A 16,057-nucleotide genomic window follows, 5' to 3' on the forward strand; every position below is an offset into this window, starting at 1 on the left:
TGAAGGGGGGGGCTGCGAGCTGCTCCCGTTTCAGCCCCAGCGTGGCTGAAGAGGGGCGCCCGTCCTCTCCCCGCCCGCCGCACCCCCAGGCGCCGGGGCTGTCAAGGGCGACGCGAACGGGCGCTCGCCGACCCCCACCGCCCCTCGGCGCGGGGAGGAAGGGCCGCCGGCCGGGGCCTGCTCCTCCCCAGCCCAGCTGAGCCCCTGCCCTCCCCCCGCAGCGGCAGATGGTGCCCGGCTCCCGCTGCCAACCTTGCTAGGCGGTGCCAGCCGCGGGCCTGGCAGACAGCGGGCAGAGGCGGCTCTCCTGCCTGGCCGCGCCGACCCTCCCCCATCCGCAGGCCGAGCCCCTCCGCCTGCCCGCTCCGGCGACCACCGCGGCCGCCCCTGGCGGGGGCTGCCGAGCCCCCAAACTCCCCGTCTCCTTCAGCTCCTCCCCACACCTTCCCGCTCCCCGCCACCTGCTACCCTGACCGGGGCCGGCGCATTAGCATATTTGCATATGCAAATAACAACATTTGCATCCGGCGCGCCGCAGGGGGCGTCTCCGCGCGGGCGGCTGCTGTCGGCCCCGCGCCCTCGCCGCGTACCTGTCGCCGCGGGCTGGGGCCGGGGCGCGCGGGGGGGGAGGCCCCCCGGCCTCGCTGGCCGGGTTCCCGGAGGACTCGAGGCGGCGTTGCCATGGAGACGGCACGCACCCCGCCCCCTCCCGGGCCCGGGGTCTTGGGCTGGCGGCTCCGGTCTCCCTCCCCGCCGCGCTCGCCAACCGAGGGCGCGCACCGCCCCCTGGCGGCCGGCCCCGCGAGGGCACCCCGGCCGCGGCGCGGCGGGCGGGGGCGCGGGCTCTGCCGGGGCGCGGCCCCAGGGACGAGCGCCGGCGGCCCCGGCCCGGCTCCCCTTCCTTCGCCGACAGCGGGGGCCCTGCTGGCGGGCGCGCCCGTCTCCTCACCCCACCTGCCCGGCGCGCGCGGCTCTCGGGTTACCCCACGACGTGCCCTGAGACCCGCGGGATCCCCCGCGCCTCCCGCTCCCTTCGGCGTCCAGAAGCCAGACAGACGTGTGTCACTTTGTCCAAACTTTAACACATTCCCGGCATTTCACAGCTTCACTGCCCCCCGCGCCTGCCAGTGGGGACCTTCCCGGCTCCGGTACCGGCGCCGAGGCCCAGGCTGGCTCCGGAGGCTCCGGTACCGCGAGGCCCAGGGCTGGCCGCGGCGGCTCCGGTACCGAGGCCCGGGGCTGGCTCCGGAGGCTCCGGTACCGCGAGGCCCAGGGCTGGCCGCGGCGGCTCCGGTACCGGTACCGAGGCCCAGGGCTGGCCGCGGCGGCTCCGGTGCCGGCACCGAGGCCCGGGCGGGAACCGGGCCCTCCCCGAAGGCCCGCGCCGCCCGCCGTCGCCGAGCCGCCTAGATCTCCTCCAGGAAGTCGGCGGGGAACAGCCCCACCTTGCGCCCCGTGGACACCTTGACGTAGCCCCCGGCCTCCTCGCCCTTCTGCACCACGATCTGCGGCGGGAGGGCGGGGTCAGGCGCGGGGCCGCGGGCCGGGGCCACGCGCCCCCACGCGAGCCCGGCGGCTACCTGGTCCTTCTTGAGCGTGATCTGCCCGATCTCCCGGTTGCCCACGAAGGACCGGGTCACGCGGTGCACGCGCTCTCCGCAGCGCACCCGGATGATGAAGTTCGGAGGGAAAAATCCGACCTTCTCCCCGATCTTCCCCTGGGGGGGCGGGTGGGAGCGTCGGTCTCGGCCCGCGCCCCCCCACAACGCCCCCCCGCCCCCCGCCCCCGTCCCCGCCCCCCTCTCTCACCCGCCACCATTCCTCATTGGAGTCGTCGATCACCGTGATCTTCTCTCCCGGCCTGGGGGGGACAGACCCGTCACACACCTGCGCTCAAGCCCAGCCCCAACATCCGAGCGCCCCCCCCCGCCCCCAGCACACCCCACCCCATCCAAGGCCTCACGGGAAATCCAGGTCGTCCTTCTCCCGGGCCTTGAACCGGTAGAGAGCCACGAAGTAATGCGACTGCTGGAAGCCGGGCTGCTTGTGCTGCGGGGAGAGGAGGCAGTTTCAGGGCTCCCGCCCCCCCCAGGCGCAGGCGTCCCCGCAGGGCATCCCGGACAGCATCCCCACTGGCCTCCAGGCCCCCCCAGGGAAGGTGCTGGTGTGTGCGTGTGTAGAAGGCGGCTGAGGTGGGAGTCCACGGGCCCAGCGTGAGCTCCAGAGCCCGGTGAGTGGGGCAGATGTGGGGGCGCAGGGGACGAGGGTCCCCACAGGGGAAAGGATTCTCACTTTGTCGTCGGGAGTCTTCTTTTCAGTCCTCTTCTCCCCGTCAGGGTTTCCTGGGGTGGGACATGCCAACAGATTGCCCCTGGCTCCGGAGGGTGGTTCTCATTCTGTGGAAGCGCCTCTTTCCATCTCATCCCCAAAGCCGCGTACCCTCTGCCCCCCTCTCCTGAGCTAGGGCTGAGGCCCTGACTCTATTCCGTCTCCGTGGACAGAAGTGGGCTCCACTCACCACCCTGAGGTCTGCCCTCCTCGGGTCTGGCAGACTCTGGCTCCTCTTCCATCACGGCTGCTAGAGGCTGGAGGGGGCACCAGAGTTAGGGTGTTGTCTTGGGAGCCCAATGTTAGGCCAGGAACTAGAGACCAGTCACCCACACTATGCCTCCGTGTCACTAATGACCGGGCGCCCAGAGTCCTGCAAAGTACGGCCATGGCGGGTGGCAGCGAAGCCTACGTGAAGACTGACCAGTCTCCCTGTCATTTTGTTACTGATCCTGATTTGCGCCCTGGAGCAATACAGAAGCCGCGCGGCCCCTGAGGCCGGCTGGCATGGCCGTCCTACCTTCTCTAATCACTCTCAGCCTGTTCAAATCACCACAGGCTCTGATTCCAGGAATAAAAGAAAAACGGGCAGCAGAGTCTGTAGAATCTTTAGAAGACAAGAGAACCCCAGACATTTCTGGAAGCGGCCAAATCACAGTGCTGGTGCCGGATGAGGCACAGTTCACCCCATAGAAATCCCTAATTTGCACCCAACATCCGCGTCCACTGCTCTGAGGCTAGATCTTTGATTGTTTTTGTGCAGTTGATTTTTTTTTTTTGATCCAAGAACAGATACAGGCATTTTTCTCTATAGAATTTCAAATTATTTTTGTTTTTACCCTTTCTCCTAGTCTGTAAGATTTTAAAATATATTCGTTAGTGTATACGTTTTCCCTCCTAGGTGCCCCACAAACTTAACGGGTATACCATTTATACCTTCACTTGCACCCGGGAGGAAAAAGTCCATAGGTGAGGACTCAGGATCAAATCATGGCGGTTGGCCACAGAAACCTCCCTCTAGCCGGATACTTCTTGAAGAACTAGGATATTTTGGCTACTCTCATTCAGCCAATTCTAGGAATCCATCTGACTGTAACCATCATCACATGAGCCCATCCTGGCTGCCCAGAAAGATAACAAATGCTCACAAATTTCTTTCTGAACTGAATGTAAGTCTATGGCATTACCAACCAAGTAGCCCCATTATGAAGTAACTCCTGGTCACTAGCTTTGTGCCTCAGTTTCTCATCCATAAGATAAATGGGTCAGGGCCTCCCTGGTGGCACAAGGCGTTAAGCATCAGCACTATGAAGCTATCCGCAGCCACTGCAGCACGAGTTCAATCGCGGCCAGGGAGCTCCCCACAGGGCTCAGCAGACCTCTCCTGTCTCGCCCGCTGCTTCCCTCAGCAGTGTATTTTGTCAGTCTGCCTGTTCTGTTCCCCGCTCTGTCTCTGGTGAATCCTCTCACCCCCTACACCTCTGGCCTGTACCCCAGTTCTTGTAGGCATAAATAAATAAATCTTAAAAAGAAAAAGATAACAGGTCAGATCATGACCTTTATGGATCCTTGCATGCATCTAGAATTCTCTGATTACTTGGCATGACAAGTTCTCTTTGCCAAATCCAGAAGTGCGTCTTCAGCCTCTGCTGCCTGGGGTCTAGCCTTGAGTTGGTTGTGGTGCTTTATCTAACAATTTCCTGGAGAAAACACTCTGTATGGCAAGAGTTCTTAAGAGACTTTCTAAAATTGTGTGCAAAAATGTCTGATGCATTGTGTGCGATTTTAGGGGAAGATGATTCCTAGCTTCTGTCAACTTTCCAGAGGGTAGACAGGTTCTGCTCCATTGGGTCTCTGGAGAGGACCTCAGTAGAAGGTCTGGTGCTCACATTTTTCTTATCTGCCTGTCCCTTCTTCCGTTCCTTGTTTGCCATGATCACCCCAGTGCGCAGGGTTTCAAACACAGGGTCATTGTGATTGGCAGCAGCTGGTAGGGATGGGAGAAGAAAGACATTACTGGGGAGGCAGAGCAAGGCTTGGAGCAGGACACCCCCTAGGGGAGAGCTGGGATTGAAGACTGTGGGTCTGGGTGTGTGTAGGGCCGGGGAAGGGGCCAGCTGGGCATACCTAAGTCATCAGCCTATGCAGAGCTCTAGAACATCAGTAGATGCGTAATGATGGAGAAGCAAATTGGCGCGCACCCTTAGGCAGAGCATTACATGATGATGGAAAGACAGCTTTGCTGGTAAGCTGCTTGGGAGTTGGGGAATGCTGGGAATCCTAAGAAGAGTGGTCCCTTCAGGCTGGCTTTTGCTCTGCCGAGTGGCATATGCAGGCTGAGTGCAACCAACTGGGTTCTTCTCTGTCTATCCATGCTCCTCAGTGTTCAGCCTCTCCTCCAAACGGTGCAAAGTGTCAAGCCCCGCCAGATTATGAATCTGCCCAGGATGCCCACAGCCCCTCATCTGGCATATTCTGTTGACGAGGGCAGTCTAGGACCCTTGTTTGTGATTAGACATGGTTTTGCCCATGAAGAGTACAGACTTTGAAGTCAGGCAGATGAAGGTGTCTGTTTTGGCCGTCTCTGGCTGGCTGGACAGAGCCCCTGCTAAATCTCCTTCCCTTGGCTAAAAACCAGTAAATTATTGTCTCTGCATCCAAGACGGCTAAAATATGAACAGGTTAAGAGAGAACCACGGGAAATAGAATCTTTCTGGGTCAGTGGTTGGTTTCCAAAACTAGACGTGGTGCTGACACCACCCCTGGGCTCGCCCACCCCTCAGTCCCCCCGGGGCACTTACAGGGATCCTTGACGCAAGCGTACTGCTGGTTGCTGTAGAGCGGGGAGCTGTAGGCCCGATGGAAACCAGGGGGCTGTCGGGTGGGATGGGAAGCAGCATTAGAGACAGCAGGGAGGCCCCGGCACTCCAGCTACCCGAGTGCTTGCCCTTTCTTAGAGCAGCAGGCGGAGAAGACCAAGCAGGGACCCGGGAGGGATGGCCTGAGGAGGGACGGGCCGCACGTCCCTCCTGCCTGCGCTCTTGCCCCCAGAGCCTACTCACGATCTTGCCGAAGCACCTCTGCATCTCCACGTAGGACTGACAGTGCTCGTGGATGTTCGTTTTGCAGTTCTTGCACCGGAGCCCGAATTTGTTGTTGACTTGGGAGAGGGGAGAACCCTCGGGTGAGGCCCTGACTTCCCTCCCTCGGGGCCTCCGCCTCTACTCTAGCTTTCAGGCTCCTTTCTGCTGAGACTTGACACCTCGGTCTCTTAACAGCATTTCCTTAAAGTCAGCCCTCGCCTGGCCTGCCTGGCCCCCGCCCCCGCCGTCTCGCCACCTCCCGCCACAACTCACGCACAATCATCCGGGCACAGACATCACAGAACTTGGGTTTCTTGAAGTAATGGTCTTTGAATTTGTGGGGTTTATCATTGACGAGCTTGGGAGGCTCTGGGGGCGGCTCTTCCTCCTCCTCCTCTTCCTCCTCCTCCTCCTCATAGATGTAGTAGATCGGCCCCCCCCCAGCACCCACTGCCTCCCCGTTGGCCTGGGGCTCGGGGGGAAGCTCCATCTCCTTGGTCTCTGTGGATTCCTTCCTGAACAACCGCTTCAGCCGCTGAAGCTGAGGGGGAGGGAGTAGATGTTAAACACCTGCCCTCCTCTCTGGAGTAGGTGAGCTGGAGCTAACTGGCTGTTTTTCTAGCCTGGAACAAGGGACACCCCCCAGGATTAGGGGGTACTGGGGACGGCAGGTATTGGCTAGCATTCTAACAACATGTTCAACACATACACATGAGATTAAGCCAAGCACTTTGCTTCAAGGCCGCAATGGCTTCCCAGCTCCCACACCCAGTGGTCAGAGGTCCAGACTCACCCCGCTTTGCTGGGTCTCTGCTGGGAAGGAGGGCTTAGGAGACTCCAGCACCTCCTTTTCTGTCATCCTGCAAGAGGTTGGACCCCACTGTGAAATCTAACCCCTGACTTCCCACCCCCACCCCCTTCTTGTCCCTTGAAGTATAATAGGGGTGATCCTTGAAGGAGAGACTTTGGGAGAAATAGGATTAAGCAGAGATCCTTCGACAGAGCAGATTCCTGGAGGTCCAGAGAAAACCTCAACAGGCCAGTGAACTACTCAGCCAGTTTCTCAAACCAATAACCCGCCTCCGCCCTGAGGAGCGACCCCAGAGTTCACAGTGCTAATGCCGTGCCCAAGGCTGCAGGCCTTAGGGGTTTTCCACAGGAACTGTTTCTCCTGGGGAGCTGTGAGCAGGAGCTAGGACATACACCTCCCAGACCTCCTTTCTTGAAGAGGTGGCAAGTGCCCGCGTGCCCAGGGGCTAGGTCTGGGCATTTGTGCCCCCTACCTTTCTTGAGCCCCTAGGGCCCAGTGCCTTGTTCCAAGCCTGTCTCAGACCTCAGCTATTTTAAGTTTTCAGAGTAATATGAGCCTTTCCTTTCCTGCTCCCGTCCCTGACCCCACCTCCACTCCACCCTCTAACCCTAGCTTTCATTCTGGAATAATTATTTCACTCCTAAAGGCCAAGCTACTCCCAGACAAGGAAAGATATAAAGAAGCTGAGTAGACGGTGGACTAGGGGAGCAGGGGTGAAGAGCCCTGGAAACGGAAGGATGAAGAGGCAACTTACGTTTGGGATTCCCTAAGTCAGCCCACAGTCTGTGGAGGGAAGAGGGTGCCCCCGGGTCCTGCTGGTGGTGTTGGGAGGACTGGTCCGCTTCCTTGGGGGCTAAACCTGTCCCCACCTCCGCCCCAGCAGTGCCCTTTGTACTCACACCAGCTACCCAGATGGTATTTGCAGACCTCTGAGCCTCTTGCCTTGGTGTCAGGGTGAAATGACAGGGCTGGAGGGAAGTGGACAGCTGAGACACAGCTGACACGGAGAAATTGGACACGGGAGGTCTGGGCAGGGCTGGCCCCTGACTGCTCCCATCCCCCACAGCTGCTCTCCCTGGCTTCCCACCGACGAGCAGATCAGTGCTGGCTAACTTCGGGGAAGGACAGTGTCTGTTCACGTTTCGTGCTCACTTGGGTGACGGTAAATGAATGAAGGTAAAGCTGACTCATTAACAACATTCCCCATCCCCTTTCCCAAGATCCACCTCGACCCCGACTCCCCCACACTGTTTTCTGACGGGCATGTGCTTCCAGCCTCTGAGCACTGATCTAGCCTCAAATCTTGAGAAGGGAAGGGCTGGAGCCAGCGAAGAAAGGAAAATGTGAATCCTTTGAACTCTCCTGTCAGCCAGGCTAGAGCGAAGAACACGGAGTGTGGCTTGGCCTCTCCGGTTGCCTGCCGACTCCTCCCTGTTTCTCTGGTCCGTGAGTGAAGGGGATAGTTAGAGCCAGGCTGGGACCTCCAGCTGAGGGGCTTTGGCGGAGTCAGGGTCTAATGATGAGGTGGAGACGGCCCTGTTAACAGTGGACAGAAGGTAAAAGCCGCCACATGAGTTGTTCAGTCTGTAAGACATGGCCCTTCCCTGTGAGGACTGCCGGCTCCTGGATGGAGACCCTCTGAGCCTCACACTTCCTAAGTCACTTTAGTCTCTAAGTGCATCTTCCTCCTCTGGCGCCCCAGCACGGGAAGCGACGGGCCAGCGAGACGCCTGGCGCTCTCATCTCACGGGACGCAGCTTTCTCCTACTCTGGGCTGATACTCGGCTGAGACACCCTCATCCCTGAGGAGAGCAATTTGGAAGAGGTGTGTAGTGTTGCTTTAGTCCTTGCATCTGTAAGAAATAAAGGATGACATTGGAGGTAGGGTTCAGACAAGCTTCAGAGGAGCCTGGTTAAAGATAAGCTACCCAGGGCCTCCCCGGTGGCGCAGCGGTTGAGCGCTGGGTTGCGAAGCTGCCCGCGGCCTCTTCAGCGCCGGTTCGATCCCCAGCTGCTCCCCGGCCACCGGAGGAGGGTCCCACATGGCGCGCAGACCTCTCCTGCCGCCCGCTGCTCCCCTCAGCAGTGTGCTTCGGTCCTTCTGCCTGCTCTGCTCCCCGCTCTGGCTCTGGTGAATTCTCTCACCCTCCCGCGCTTCTGACTATACCCAGTGCTTGTAAAAATAAATAAAATAAATGAATGAATGAATGAATGAATTAATCAATCTTAAAAAAAAAAAAGATAAGCTACTCAGACCCCAGAAATTTCTAGGGCAATGCTCTTGGTCATTTCTACCTACTGTCCTTATTCTCTTTTTAAGGGTGGGTGAGACAGAACAGCCCTGATCGGACAGGCTGCAGAACAGAGCGAACGCCACAAAGTCTGAGAGAGAAGGAAAGATCCACTTTGTAGGCAGGTGACTTCTTTTCTTTACCTTTCTTCAGCTGCACAGGCCAGGAAATGCTGTGTACTCCCGGGCATTTGTGCCCTCTACGTTGGCACTGCAAATTCAACTGATTGTAGTTTTTATTTTAAAAAAGATCCACTTCTGTCCCTGCCAGGTAGAACCCAATCTGTTGGCTTTGGCATTACACAAAAGGTCCAAGCAATCCCTTCATCCCTGACGAGTTTTCAGAAGCTCAGAGAGGTATGAGACTAGCTCATCTCAAGCCAGGTCTGGACCTCACTGCCCCCCGCCCCCGCCAGCCCAGCCGTGAAGGCCCTCAGCATCTGGGAACTTAACAGTTGGAGGAACCCCAGAGGTCACCCAGTCAATGCTAGTCTTTTATCTCACCGAGATGCAGAGTTGGGAGGTGATGTGCTCAATGAACCACCGGAGGTGGCAGAGTCAGGAGAGCCCAGAGCCAAGGTCCCATTAGAGACCCAAGTGTGTATCAAGATTTGGGGGAGGCCGGAGGGAAAAATGTTCGGAAGATGTGCACAGCGCCGGGGAGAGCCGTCCCAAGCCACGTCATTCCCTCTGGTGCCGCGGGGCTATACGCACCCAGAAGCTCCACCCCGACCCACACCAGCGTGGCAAGAGAGAAACAGGGACTGACGTCCAGTGACAGGTTTGTTTTTTTTTTATATTTAAAAACAAAATCAACCTCCCCCCAAATAAATCCCCAAACAAACAAAAAAATCAGATTAAATAAAATTTACAGTGAATATACCCAGCAAACATCTTTATGTGCAATTAAATACTGTGTCTGTTACTGCGGCACGAATCTCAAACAAACAATATACGAGTGTTCCGGGGTGTGGGGAGAGGCCCATGTTTTAACTCTGAGGGGCTTGGGGGGACAGGATGGGGGAAGTGAGAGAAAGGGGAAATCAATTTTGTTTTTCTTAATTCTGTCCATATAAATATATTCATAAAGACCAAAAAAAAGGGGAGCTTGCGATGGCAAGGGGGTGGGAGACTGGGGAGGACGGGCCCTCCCGATTCCACCTGACCAAAGAGATACAAAAGAAATGAGTTTCAGGGCAGGAGAAGAAATGAAAACCAAGGCGAGGCCGGGAGGAGAGGGGAAGCAGGGGGGCCGAGCAGGGGGAGGGGGCGCCCCTGACAGGGGGGTGAGGAGTCCGGTCCAGTGTCAGTGTCTGTTCCCGTCTTCACGCTGCCGTCTTCGCTCTGCTCGGCCACCCTCACTGGGCCTCTGGCTGTGCCCCGTCAGGCTCCCTCAGCCCCCCAGCCCAGCCCCAGCGCCGCCGCCGGCCCTTCCCCTGCTGTCTATTGGGAGCTGGCTCGCTCCAGGATCCGCAGGTCATAGTTCTTTTTGGCCACTCGAAGTTTGAAGCGACTCACAGAGTTGTTGAGGCGAAGGGAGGCGTTCTGGGCAGCCAAGGGGCTGGGGAATACAGCCACGATGGTGTACAAGGCAGCGAGGTCCGCGTGGCGGCCATTCTCGGCAGTCCCGCCGCTGTCCCCCCCGCCCCCTCCAGGCAGCCCCTGAGCATCCTTGAGCCACTGGATCTTGGCGCCGGACATGGCGAGCTGAGTGAAGAGTTTGTCCGCCTCTGTACGGGTGATGCCCTCGGGGAGATCTGTCACCTCCAGCACCCGCCCCAGGACTGGAAGGGGAGAGAGGACACGGTTGTGAGAGATGCAGAGGAGGGAGAACTGGATAGTGGCCCGGCAGAGACGTAGCCAGCTGACTAGGTCTGTCACGAGATTCTCAGAAGTCCAGCCTCTCCCCCTTAGCCCTCCCTACATGATCCCCATCCCAACTAGGATCAGGGCAACATGGAGGAAAAAGGAAGCTTTCTCTTCTCTTAGGCAAGAAGAGACAGAGAACCAGAATCCCCAGATTTAAGACCTGGTGACATTTACCTCAGTTCTTTCACTGGCTTTTGTGGCTGTGAAGGGAGCGGGACTCTTGCTGACATTCCTTCACAAAGTCAACAGTCCAATCTGAATTAGGTCCCAGAGTTCCCGTCCCAGAGGCTGGCCCAAAAAAATTCCCCCTTCTTATCCAGGAAAGTCAGTTTCCCTTTCTTTCCTTTTTTAACAAAATGCTCCCAATAGGAGAAATGCCGAGAGACCATAATGCTGACCCCGGAGGCCTGCAGGAGGAATCACTGCCCTCTAGTCTCTGTCAAGCTTCTCTCAAACCGGTGCTCGGACTGCCAAGGTAGATATCCAAGATTAGGGTCCCGCTGATAACAGACTCAGCACCCCCCTCAGCTAGTCCCAGTTTTCACCAGGCTCTTGCCCGGGCCTGGGATGACCTGGTGAGAAGGACCAAGATCCTTCACTTGTCAACTTCTCCTGTTCTTGAGTATGAGAGGGTCTCATCTCCGCTCCCCACCTGAGACTGGCTTCCCCCATCCTGTGCTGCCAATGCAGCGGGGAGGGTGAGACCTTTTCTCAGGGGTTTGGCATCGGGTCACTCACCAATATCTGCTGTCCCCAGGTCAGTGGAGGCAGACTTGAGTGCTTGTCTTTTGCTCCGGTTTCCATGCTTTAATCCGCTCTGTCCCTTCAACATTTCAAAGGCAACATTCATCCTGGGCAAACAGCACAACTGCCACGCATCCCTATGTCTGGCTGAGAGACTTGAGGGGCAGTACCCAAGCCCGAGGACACCACCACACCAGGCAGGCAGAGTGACCACAGAGTGACCACTGAGAGACAAAGCCCCTCCTTCTTGGCACCGGGCTCAGGAGGGAGGAAGGCGTACAGGGCGGGGGTACTCTGTTCACCCTCTGTGTGTTGTCTCCCTTGTCCACCCAGCTGGTGAAGACGGATGGCTCAGAGCCAGGGTCCGGGGGAGAAGGGCAGGGGTCTGATGGCCCTGTGGCTAAGGGGAGATTCCTACCTGATGCACCGAGTAAGACGACTGACCGTGAAGCAGGGGCGGGCAGATGGACAGATTGTACTGTAATGGCTGGCCCAAGAGGGGGTACCGCCCATCACCTAGGGAGGAAGAGCAGAGAGTTCTCCAGGAGCTTGAGCTTCATGGCATGAATTTTACGAGGCTCTGGAGGGCGCTAGAAATGGATACAACAAAACACACCACCCCTATTTTTCCTATGGTGAGAGTGACCATGTGGCGAGTTTACTATCCGTCTCCCTTCCTCAGCTCACCGGCTCTCGGCTGCGCCTCAAAGACGAATGAGGCGATTAGGCTCCTTTACCCCTGAAGAGGGTTCTGTGCCTATAGACAAAAAGCCCTGGAGGAAACCCACAGATTCCCCGGAATGTCTTCTTTGTCTCAGGTAGCCCATCTCCTCTCCAAATCCAAGGCCTGGGTTTCTTTTTTTTTTTTTTTTTTTTTTTTTTTTAAGATTTATTTATTTATTTATACAAGCACTGGGTACAGTCAGAAGCGCGGGAGGGTGAGAGAATTCACCAGAGCCAGAGCGGGGAGCAGAACAGGCAGAAGGACCGAAGTACACTGCTGAGGGGAGCAGCGGGCGGCAGGAGAGGTCTGCGCGCCATGCGGGACCCTCCTCCCGTGGCCGGGGAGCAGCCGGGGATCGAACCGGCGCCGCAGAGGCTGCGGGCAGCTTCGCAACCCAGCGCTCAACCGCTGCGCCACCGGGGAGGCCCAAGGCCTGGGTTTCTGGCTCACGGGAGAGGCAACACGGTGCAGAGGCTGTAAGGACAGACTCGGAGGCGGAATGCCTGGTAAAAATCCTGGCTCTGTTACTCAAAATGGATGCTGGGTACAGCCCCCCCACCCTTTGCGTTGCTGGGGAAGTTAAACGGATTTAAGATACATGAAGCGGTTACAGCAGAGCTTGGTATGTATTAAGCACCAGAAGTGTTACCTACGTATTAATAGAGGCATGTTTATTTATTTATTTATTTGTTTTGTTTGTTTGTTCTGTTTACACATGCACTGGGTACAGTCAGAAGCGCGGGAGGGTGAGAGAATTCACCAGAGCCAGAGCGGGGAGCAGAGCAGGCAGAAGGACCCAAGTACACTGCTGAGGGGAGCAGCGGGCGGCAGGAGAGGTCTGCGCGCCATGTGGGACCCTCCTCCGGTGGCCGGGGAGCAGCTGGGGATCGAACCGGTGCCGCAGAGGCCGCGGGCAGCTTCGCAACCCAGCGCTCAACCGCCGCGCCACCGGGGAGGCCCGTTACCTACGTATTAATGTTAATAAATATTATATGTCAAAGCACTTAAAACTTTTATTTTTTTAAAAAAGATTTTATTTATTTATATGTACAAGAATGGGGGTGTAGGCTCAGTGGGTGTATGTGCAGGGGTGAGAGGATTCACCAGAGACAGAGTGGGGAGCAGAACAGGTAGATCCACTGAAATCCACTGCTGAGGGGAGCAGCGGGGAGACAGGAGAGGTCTGCTGCACCATGTGGGGAGCTCCCTGGCCAGGGATCGAACTCAGGCCGCAGTGGCTGACGACAGCTTGATAGCACTGAGACTTGATAGCACTGTGCCACCAGGGAGGCCCTGTCACCTTATTTTCACAATGCTTCTGACAACCAAGACAGAAAGTAGATGAGATTGATTATTACCATCTGAGGTATGATTAATTCCATTTTATAGATGAGAAACTGAGGTCTGATTCCAGGTTTAAGTAACATGCTCACATCACATAGCCAGTGGTAGAACCAGAATCTGAACTCAAGTCTTCTGTTCACATCCAGTGATCTAAAACGGTAATATCTCTGTATTTCTAGTCCTCAGACTTAGTACTGATGGGTTAAAATTTTTGGTTCATTAGAAAGTTTGGTGAACTCCTTTCCCCAGCTCATAGTCCTGCCTTACCTGGCAGTGAACAGTACGTAAAGGAGGTTACACATTCTTTAATGCAAGGTTAATTAATCTCCTTGACAGAAGCCCGCCCTAACCTACCCCTTACCCTGTGCTGGACCCCCAGGCCGGGGGAACTGTGTGAGGACGGGGAGGGGACTGAGTCCAGTGCAGACGCTGCTGAGGCTGGTGACCGGAGAGGGTGCTGGAGACTGGGTGGGGGAAGTGACGGGGCTGCTGCTCAGCTGCGTGCTGACCTGCGCGGAGAGAGGACACGTTACACAGTCACCAAGCGTTGCCCTCTGGACGTTCCTGTGGCTTGGCCTAAAAGTCACGTTCCGCAGCACACGTCTCTGGCTGAACCCTGCCAAAGTCAGACTATTTCTTCTCACTACCCCTTGAGTCCCTAATTAATTTGCATTATTTTAAGATGTACTTTTTGACATATCTTAAATATTCTTAGTATTTTCAAGTATGTGTCCCATCTGCCATCTTAGATACCTCAGGTTTCTCGCTTCCTTTCTTTTCTAGTCCTTAATTTTTTTTTATCATAGCAACATTGGTTTGCAATACTGCATATGATTTAAAAGAATAAGTTCACATTTCTTCAGATCTATATTACCACATCACCCCCACCACCAGAGCAGCCGTTATTCTCCACCATAATAGTCCTTTGGATTTCCCAGCTCCCACTCTCCCGCGCCGGCAGCCTCTATGCTATAGTCAGATTTCTATTTATCTGGTGTAGTTCTGTCTGTTCCTTTTTCATGTTTCTCTACATTCCACATGAGTGAAATCATTCAGAATTCATCTTTCTCCTTCTAACCTTAGTTTTTTTTTTTTTTTTAAAGATTTATTTATTTATGCATACAAGAGCTGGGGTGCAGGCCAGAGGTGCGGGGGATGAGAAGGATTCACCAGAGACAGAGTGGGGAGCAGAACAGGCAGATCTACTGAAATCCACTGCTGAGGGGAGCAGCGGGGAGACAGGAGAGCTCTGCTGTACCATGTGGGTCAGTTCCCTGGCGGGGATCAAAGTCAGGCTGCAGCAGTGGTAGTGTGATAGCGCTGAGACTTAACCCTTATGCCACCAGGGAGGCCCCAGACCTTAGGTTTCTTGAGACCTTAGGTTTAGATCCATTTCTTGTGTTTCTCTCCACAAAGTGCTAGGAAAAGACATGTAAAGAGGTTGCTTAGTCGATGGCAAAGATTACAGGGAGTAGAGATTAATCCCTGAGAAGAATCTGGTCCCATCCTTGCCAAGATAAAGCTTGGCTGCAAAGACTTACCTGGGGGCTACTGTCAGGGTTATACAAGTCTCCGGGTTTCTGCCCCCGCTGGTCCATGCTGTAATATTTACAGTGACTCCACTGGACCATGGATGGATTCTGGGGGGGCTGGGGTCCATTAGGGACATTCAGCTGCATGACCACCACACCTGGCCCGGAAGGTGACACTCCTAAGTGGACAGAAGAAAGAAGTTGGTTGTTAATTCAAACTAAAATCTGACCTTCCAGCTAGCCCTGAGTGGGCAAGTCAACAAGCAAATCCACCCACTCGCCTCAGGGTCACTTAAATTGCATCTTGCCAGGAATCTGAGAAAGCTGCTGATTGGTCTCTGACCCTCCCCTCAAGCCAGTGGACATCTGGTCAGGCCATGAGTCCCAGATGCCAGTGCTTCCCTGGTGTTCACCTGCTGAGGGTATTCTGGCATGTTTGGCATAAACCACTCCATTCTGTCAGAGAGAGGCATCACTGAATGCCCAAGGCAGACTGCTCAAATGTCAGGGCACCGTACAGGCCCAGGCTGGGGCACAGGCCAAAGCCACAGGCACATGCAGGCTTTCCTGGTAATGGCTGCATGTAAGGCAGGAAGAAGCAGTGTGATGGGCAGAGAGGAATGGGCAGGGATTTCATTTCCCTACAGGGGACTGTTCAGAGTGAGGGTTTGCTTTTGCCCTGCTAGGCCTTCTGTCAGGGGTGAGGCTGAGCTCATGTGTGGCAGTGGTGTAACAGGACCGGGGGTGTTGAGTGGGAAGACCCGCTGCAAAGCTGCTGTTTTCATGGCTCAGTGCTCTGGGACTGCAGCTGCTGCTGCCATCACAGCGCCTCCTGTGACAGGAAACGTTGAAGCCTCTGCCCTGGGCACAGTCATGCTGGGAAGTGAGAGTGATTGCTTTTCTCAGGTAGCTTCGGTCAAAAGGAAAGGAAAGCAGTGGTGGGAGATGTGGAGGGCAGCTCCGGGGACACGGCACCTGTCAGATGCTATCCTCCAGTCGCCAGTGCCCCCACCCTCGAGGGCTCATCTGATCAGAGAGCACAAATACTCAGCGCAGCAGGCTCACTCCCGCATCCCCACCCCCGCAGAGGGGAACAGGGTATTCAGCACGGCTGCAGAAAGGCCACGGGAGAACCGCATGATTGTGGAATATCACGCATCTAACAACTCCCCCCTTATGACAGTAGCTCTGGGTATTTTATTTCCCCACCCTAAGACTCCACCTGCTCCAATATCCTCTACCAACAAAACTGCAATTGACCTCATTCAAACACTCCTTGCTACCTGAGGGGGGTGGGCAATGCAAAAATAATCAAATCTATAGCTTTTCTGG

At 56.1% G+C, this 16,057-nt stretch overlaps 2 protein-coding genes across 14 annotated transcripts in view; both read right to left on the bottom strand.

The window, feature by feature from the left end:
* Nucleotides 1-1,075: 1,075 nt before the first annotated feature.
* STAC3 (SH3 and cysteine rich domain 3) lies at nt 1,076-5,901 on the bottom strand (the record flags this gene model as incomplete). The annotated part of the gene is made up of 10 exons (XM_084255677.1): nt 1,076-1,505; nt 1,581-1,718; nt 1,810-1,861; nt 1,964-2,049; nt 2,293-2,342; nt 2,519-2,585; nt 4,218-4,315; nt 5,130-5,202; nt 5,391-5,488; nt 5,685-5,901. 10 exons carry the CDS (start codon nt 5,899-5,901, stop codon nt 1,407-1,409), a joined length of 978 nt encoding a protein of 325 aa, XP_084111803.1. The 3' UTR covers nt 1,076-1,406.
* A 3,993-nt stretch (nt 5,902-9,894) lies between these two features.
* Nucleotides 9,895-16,057, bottom strand: part of R3HDM2 (R3H domain containing 2) — a gene marked incomplete at its 5' end in the record, with an annotated part of 43,191 nt that continues 37,028 nt past the window's right edge. For all 13 annotated transcript variants that reach the window (XM_084255409.1, XM_084255412.1, XM_084255419.1 and 10 more), the window contains 5 exons: nt 9,895-10,296; nt 11,120-11,204; nt 11,544-11,641; nt 13,555-13,702; nt 14,735-14,904. In XM_084255409.1, the coding sequence (XP_084111535.1) occupies nt 9,956-10,296; nt 11,120-11,204; nt 11,544-11,641; nt 13,555-13,702; nt 14,735-14,904 (842 nt within the window). In that variant the 3' untranslated portion in view covers nt 9,895-9,955. The remainder of the gene's footprint in view (nt 10,297-11,119; nt 11,205-11,543; nt 11,642-13,554; nt 13,703-14,734; nt 14,905-16,057) is intronic.

The sequence above is a fragment of the Talpa europaea genome (genome assembly GCF_964194135.1).
Source record: "Talpa europaea genome assembly, chromosome: 15".
Classification (NCBI taxonomy): domain Eukaryota; kingdom Metazoa; phylum Chordata; class Mammalia; order Eulipotyphla; family Talpidae; genus Talpa; species Talpa europaea.